The sequence below is a fragment of the Triticum urartu genome, unplaced genomic scaffold, assembly GCF_003073215.2.
Source record: "Triticum urartu cultivar G1812 unplaced genomic scaffold, Tu2.1 TuUngrouped_contig_4725, whole genome shotgun sequence".
Lineage (NCBI taxonomy): Eukaryota > Viridiplantae > Streptophyta > Magnoliopsida > Poales > Poaceae > Triticum > Triticum urartu.
In genome coordinates, this window is record NW_024115338.1 from 7,162 (window position 1) to 14,922 (window position 7,761).

The following is a 7,761-nucleotide window of genomic DNA, read 5'->3' on the forward strand; positions in this document are numbered from 1 at the left end:
CATCATAGTGAGATTACAACAAAAGCCACGTGATACACAATCACACAAATAACAAATACTTCCTCTTCGTCCCATAATATAAGAGCGTTTTTTACACTAAATAGTGTTAAAAAACGCTTTATTATTATGGGATGAAAAGAGTAATAAGGAGTCTCGTCCACTAGATTTGATCCATACCACTGCCCTTCAAAACCAACGAACTATGCGTTGCTGGATTTCATCGTCACATCTCATGTCCAAATGTTGCGTCCCAAAATTACGTACAGAAAAGCCACATTTTTCTTAGCATATACACCAAACCCAGTTATTATGTATTTCTGATTCCTCTCACTTCTATCTATTAGATGTGTATAGTCCTATTTCGGTACATCTTCATTGTATAAGGGTTTCTTGCACTTTACTACACATGTATATGTATTGACCTTTAGCCTCTCAGTAAAGTTAGTTGCTCACTTATTTAACATGGTATCAGATGCTAGGCTAGCCCCTCTTCCAAACGATGCAACTCCGTGCATGCTCTATCCTAGTCGCCGCCGCTGCTAGCCTCGTCCTAGTCTCCGGCCGTCCTCTACTTCCATTCGTCCCCGTCAGGACCATTACTCTCGCTGCTCGACTCCATCTCGCGCAGGCGCTCCTCTCAGCTCCCGTTACAGCCCGAGGCCGGCCGTGCTTGGCCTTGTTGGTTGTTGCGCCTAGCTGCTACATCTCCCGCTGATTTCCAGCTCCCTTCGGCCTTCGCCGCCGCCCAGTTTGGCCGCTACCGCTGCTGCGTTGAGGCCGCCTCGACTAGCCACTGCCGCCGCCCTGTTCGGCCACTGCCGCTGCCGCCCGGTCCGGCCGTCGCCTGGTCTGGCACCGGGTCTCCTCCAGGTCGTCACCGCCCCCTTCTCCACTGGCTGCAGTCGATCTCTATGGTCTCGTTCGCTTCCTGGTTCGAGCGATTCCCTCGGTCCAGATCGAGTTGAGGGCCCATTAACCAAAAAAATAGAGAAGCAGAAGGGAGACTTCCTCGTGTCTTCTTCGGGCTATGTCGCTGTCCCTCGGTGCTCGGTGATCTTCGATGGCACCAACTATGCTGAGTTTGCGGGGTTCATGCGTATCCACATGCGTGGTCTTCTGCTATGAGGCGTTCTCTCTGGCGAGGTACCGTGTCCACCCTGCCCTGTTGCTTCGGTGGCTCTTACCCCACCGGCATAGCCGTTACTTGCTGCTGATGCGTCTCAGGCTGATCGGGATGCAGCCAAGGCTCTTGATGATGCTGCAGTTGACGTTTATGATCAGCAGGTATCCGTCTATACTGATGCTTTTTCTGCCTATCGGGATGATCTGTCTGTTTACACTCGGTGGTGCAATGATGATGCTCGAGCTGCTGCTATTCTCACTACGACCGTCCTTCCTCAGTTTGCTTCGAAGTTCATGAGACTTGGCACAGTTGCAGCGATGTGGTCTTATCTCTGTCAACACTATCAGCCATCTGGTGATGCTCTCTACCTATCTATGGTGCGTCAGGAGCACGCACTCCAGCAAGGTGATTCCTCTGTTGATGAGTTCTACTCCCAGTGCTCTGCCATCTGGCGTCAGCTTGACTCTCTTCGGACAGTTGTTTGTGGAACTTGTCGTTGTTGTCAGACTACATGGTCCGATTTGGAGTTTCAGCGGGTTCATGAGTTCTTATCTCGTCTTCGCTCTGAGTTTGAGCCTCGACGTGCCCACCTGCTTGCTCGTGGCCGTGTTCCTATCTCGGAGGTGCTTGCTGAACTTCGTGCTGAGGAGACCCGCCTTCGCTCTGCTGGGTTACTTGTGGTTCCCTCGATGTTGGCCGTACGAGCTCCTGTGTCATTTTCTCGTCTTACCGCTCCACCGTTCCTGCCCACTCCTTCAGCAGGGGGGGTGACTCGCCATCCTTATGATGAGAAGGGTCCGTCACGTCATGACACCTTCTATGGTTACTGCTCACGATCAGGTCATCCAGAGTCTGATTGTCGCCAGAAGAAGCGAGATCAGAGGCGCTCCTCTTCCAGCGGGACTCCAGGGTCTTCCTTGGCTCTGTCACTCACTGACCAGGACATTGTACGCCTCAAGCGTCTACTTGCTTCCTCCGACTCCTCGTCGACTGGTTCAGCTGCTGCTGTGACTGCATCCACTTCTCCACCACCGCAGGCATCTACACAGTCAGGTACATCTTCATGGGTTCTGGATTCTGGAGCCTCTTTTCATATGTCTTCTAATTCTTCCGTGTTGTCTTCTCTCCGACCTCTTGATTCGCATGTTAATGTTCTTACCGCCGATGGCACACCTCTTCCTGTTGCTAGTCGTGGTATTCTTTCCACTCCATCTTTTTCTGTTTCTAGTGTTTCACATGTTTCTCGCCTTACCATGAATCTTTTTTTCGCTGTCCAACTTACTGATTCTGGTTGTCGTGTCATTCTTGATACCGACTCTTGCTCCATTCAGGATCGTCGCACCAAGGCTTTGGTTGGTGCTGGCCCCCGGCGCCGTGAGTCAGAGGGCCTTTGGGAGGTTGACTGGCTTTGTGTTCCTTTCGCTGCCACCACTTCTGCCAGCTCTCATGCCCTTGTTGCCTCTTCGTCTGCATCCTTCCAGCAGTGGCATCATCGTCTTGGTCACATCTGTGGCTCTCGCTTGTCCTCTTTACTTCGTCAGGGCCTCTTAGGGTCTGTATCTGGAGATGTTCCTTTACATTGTAATGGTTGCAGACTTGGCAAACAGACCCAGTTACCTTATCCTACCAATGAGTCGGTATCTCAGCGTCCTTTTGACTTAGTTCATTCTGATGTTTGGGGCCATGCTCCCTTTGATTCGAAAGGTGGTCATCGCTACTATGTTCTGTTTATTGATGATTTCTCTCGCTACACTTAGCTCTACTTCATGAAATCTCGTAACGAGGTTCTCTCTATATACAAACGATTTGCTGCCATGGTTCACACCTAGTTTTCCACGCCCATTCGTACTTTTCGTGCTGACTCCGCTGGAGAGTATATCTCCCACCTGTTGCGTGGTTTTCTCATGGAACAGGGTACTCTTGCCCAGTTCTCATGTCCCGGTGCTCATGCTCAAAATGGCGTTGCCGAATGTAAGCATCATCATCTGCTTGAGACAGCTCGTGCGCTGATGATTGCCGCTTCTCTTCCATCCCACTTTTGGGCTGAGACTGTTTCTGCATCCACCTATCTCATCAACATTCAGCCATCGACTGCTCTGCAGGGTGGTATTCCTATGGAGTGTCTCACAGGTCGCTCTCCTGACTAGTCAGCTCTTCGTATGTTTGGATGTGTGTGCTATGTTCTTCTTGCCCCCCGAGAATGCACCAAACTGACTGCTCAGTCGGTTGAGTGTGTTTTCCTTGGCTACAGTGATGAGCACAAGGGCTCTCGTTGTTGGGATCCTGTTGGTCGTCGCTTACGCATCTCGCGTGATGTGACTTTTGACGAGTCTCGTTCTTACTACCCACGTCCTTCTTCCTCGACCTTCTCTATGGATGATATTTCCTTTCTTCTCCTTCCCGATACACCCCGCTATGTGCCTCATGTTTCACCTCTTCCTCCAGCACCGCTCATTCACTCTCCTTCACCACCGACCCCCTCTTCCCCATCCTCCTCCTCCACCTCTCCATCGTCATCTCCAGTCCATCGCCCTCTCTCACCGTTCCCTCTTCACTATACTCGACGCCCTCGTCCTGAGGATGCTTCCCCCGATGCGCCTTCCACCTCTGGTGTGCCTCTCCTCACGCCTCTCCCGGTTCATAACCTCCAGTCTCGGCCTCGCCCCCCACCTGATCGCTATTCACCTGATCGGTACGGTCTCTCTATTAGTGCTGAGCCCACTTCCTATCGGACTGCCACGACTCAGCCTGAATGGCAGCTTGCGATGGTTGAAGAGCTTGCTGCCCTTGAGCGCTCTGACACATGGGATCTGGTTTCTCTCCCTTCCGATGTTCGTCCCATCACTTGCAAGTGGGCCTACAAGATTAAGACTCGCTCCAATGGTTTCCTTGAGTGTTACAAAGCTCGTCTTGTGGCCCGTGGTTTTCAGCAAGAGCAGGGACGTGATTATGATGAGACATTCGCTCCTGTGGCCCACATGACCACTATCCGCACCCTCCTTGTTGTGGCTTCTGTTCATCATTGGTCTATCTCTCAACTTGATGTCCAGAATGCCTTTCTCAATGGCGAGTTACGTGAGGAGGTTTATGTGCAGCCACCACCTGGATACTATGCTCCTGATGATATGGTCTGTAGACTTCGTCGCTCCCTCTATGGTCTTAAACAGGCCCACATGCCTGGTTTGAGCGCTTCGCCTCTGTGGTGACTGTCGCTGGTTTCTTGCCTAGTGATCATGATCCCGCGTTGTTTGTTCACACGTCTCCTCGTGGTCGGACTCTTCTCCTTCTCTATGTTGATGACATGATCATTACCGGTGACGATTCTGACTACATTGCCTTTGTTAAGGCTCGCCTTCGCGACCAGTTCCTCATGACTGATCTTGGTCTACTTCGCTATTTTCTTGGGATTGAGATCTCCTCGACCTCTAATGGCTTCTACATCCAGGAAAAATATATTCAGGATCTTCTTGATCGCGCTGCTCTCGGTGATGAGCGCACTATTGTGACTCCTATGGAGCTCAACGTTCAGCTTTGTGCCTCTGATGGTGATCTTCTTCCTAATCCCACTCGCTATCGTCACCTTGTTGGCAGCCTTGTCTATCTTGCTGTTACGCGTCCTCGCATCTCCTATCCTGTCCACATCTTGAGTCAGTTTGTTTCAGCCCCCACCTCTGTCCACTATAGCCACCTCCTCCGTGTTCTACAATATCTTCGTGGCACGATCTCTCAGCGTGTTTTCTTTCCCCGCTACAGCTCTCTTGAGCTCCAGGCCTACTCTGATACTACCTGGGATAGTGATCCCTCTGATCGGCGCTCGCTGTCTGCTTACTGTATCTTTCTTGGTGGCTCCCTTATTGCCTGGAAGACAAAGAAACAGACTGTAGTTTCTCGCTCGAGTACAGAGGCTGAGTTGCGAGCCATGGCTATGTTGACGGCTAAGGTGATCTGATTACGATGGTTACTTGAGGATTTTGGTGTGTCTGCTACTTCCTCGACTCTCTTACTGTCAGACAGTACCGGTGCTATCAGTATTGAGCGTGACCCGGTGAAGCATGAGCTCACCAAGCACATCGGTTGGATGCCCACTTTGTATGTGCTGCTGTGCAGGATCAGATTCTTGCTCTCCACTATGTGCCCTCTGAGTTATAGTTGGCGGACTTTTTTACGAAGGCACAGACTCGCGCAGCATAGTTTTCTTCTCTCCAAACTCAGTGTTGTTGATCCACCATAAGTTTGAGGGGGGGTGTTAGATATGTATAGTCCCGTTTCGGTACATCCTCATTGTATAAGGAGTTTCTTGCACTTTGCCACACATGTATATGTATTGGCCTTTGGCCCCTTAGTAAAGTTAGTTGCTCACTCATCTAACACTATCGACAGGACTCTGAACTTTGGTAGCACATCATGATATATAGCATGAGCTTCTGATCAAATTAATACTGCATGTTACTACATGATATCTGCTATCCTGTAGGGGGTTAAATCGCCAAAATAAGTCAGCCAAGGCACTTTTTCAAAGCAGTATCGAACTACTGAAGTTAAGATCGAAGAGCTAAGAGCCACAACTCTCAGTCAGCTGTCTTCCGGCCTATTTATATTCGGAAGACCTGTAGAGCCACATCTTTCCCTCGTACTCCCTCTGTCAGACACTTATTTTGGGAATATTTGCTACACACAACACCGACAGCGTACATTATCACAATTGCATAGAATACATACAATTCCATAAGCATCTACTGTTCAACCACCAGCATGTACTGTACAGATATACAATATGCCAGTACAAACTCGGGTGCATCAACTATTCAACCACCGGTACGTAGCTTTTTCATGGCCTGTGAAGCAAGGTAGTAACCCACCCAGCACACACAAGCTACTTACTTACCAATTACCACGGACCAGGAAGCACATGCTTCGCTTATTCCAACGATACATAGAAGAGCTGCATCTTCATGAACCTGATGGTCCAAAGTGCTAATTCACTTCTCCCACCAGTGAAGGAAATCCTTGCGCCTGTTGATCTTCTTCTGCAACTGGAGAACGCCATACAGGAGAGCTTCAGCTGTTGGCGGGCACCCAGGGACGTAGATGTCCACGGGAACGATCCGGTCGCACCCACGCACGACGGAGTACGAGTAGTGGTAGTATCCACCGCCGTTGGCGCAGCTGCCCATCGAGATCACCCACCGAGGCTCTGGCATCTGGTCATAAACCCTATCGAGAGTAGATCAAGCTCAGGATATCAGCTAGATCTAGATAAAGTAAAATTCCATATGTACAAAATGGTTATTTAAAATGAAAAAAAAAGAACTCAATGACCCCTGCAAAAAGAACACAAGGTTTTAAGCTAATCTGTATTTTTGTGGCTCGGTTCTTGGGATATCTGAATTTATAAACCTTGATAAATTGAAATGAACAGTCATGTCTATGCCGTTTCAAGAAAATTGGCATCAACCAAAAGCAAGTCATACAGGACAAAAGAACCTTTCTGTTCCACTTACTACAGTAACCATACAATCAAGGCGCATATGTCACACTATGTTTGTGTTCCTTTCTTATTCCATAAAGGCAAATCGAAAATTCGAGATAGTATGTCGGGCAAAAATAAGTCTCTCTAATCTGGAAATAGACAAATTGGACTTCAAGGACTAGAACAGGTGCTACATCATGTTTAGAGAGCCACCAACCACAAGTGAAACAGCTTAGAAAAGAGTAATGACGTGCAGGAGTGCGAATATTTTACTCGTAATTAAGGTTTGATCTTCTCGAATTAATTTGAAGTTACACAGGAGATACATATAAATGCAGGTCTCCCATTTCAGCAAGGAGGCGGTAGAGTGTAAATTACTCCCTCCGTCCCATAATATAAGAGCATTTTTGTCACCACACTTATATTATGGGGCGGAGGGAGTAGTAAGCATGCACAGCTATCTGTATGAAAAAGTTCTCTCAGAGTTCTGTCCTAGCTAGGTTTCCACATGCAGAGTTCATAAGAGCTCACTGAATTGTAACAATACACGCAATGGTATGGCTGATTTCAGCATAAGCCTGTTGTAGAGCAGACTGACATACAGGACAAACAAATAAGGGGCAATCTCTCTGATTAACTGAACAAATAACATGACAAGAGTATTAGCCTTCTTTCAACAAAAACAGAACACATTTTGTGATAGGCCATATTTGCAAAAAAAAAAATGTGATGTGCAGTCATGACGATCAGACCAACATGTACGTGCACAAATGCTCAGGATGCACAGCATATCGCACACGATTCATCGGGGAACATGACCTAAATCATGAGGAAACATTCGTGCGCAAAGCAAATTCGTAGGCTAGAAATGTTCGTCCCCTGCTTACGATGATCGAAGTGCATCAATCAAGAGAAGAAATGGGCAGACGGAGGTGACACGTAAATACGTACTTGCGGAGCGCGGGCGCCATCTTGTTGGTGAGCGTGCCGGCGACGATCATGCAGTCGGACTGGCGCGGCGAGGGGCGGAAGATGACGCCGAAGCGGTCGAAGTCGTAGCGGGCGGCGCCGGCGTGCATCATCTCCACGGCGCAGCAGGCGAGGCCGAACGTCATGGGCCAGATCGAACCCCGCCGCGCCCAGTTCATCAGGTCGTCCACCTTGGACA

General features: G+C 49.1%; 1 protein-coding gene across 1 annotated transcript; it reads right to left on the reverse strand.

Annotated features, from left to right (window-relative positions):
* Window positions 1-4,944: 4,944 nt before the first annotated feature.
* Window positions 4,945-7,756, reverse strand: LOC125528229 (NADH dehydrogenase [ubiquinone] iron-sulfur protein 7, mitochondrial; the record flags this gene model as incomplete). Its single annotated transcript, XM_048692725.1, has 2 exons — window positions 4,945-6,337; window positions 7,545-7,756. Coding segments are annotated over 2 exons (447 nt in total), but the record flags the coding sequence as incomplete, so codon positions are not given.
* Window positions 7,757-7,761: the final 5 nt, after the last annotated feature.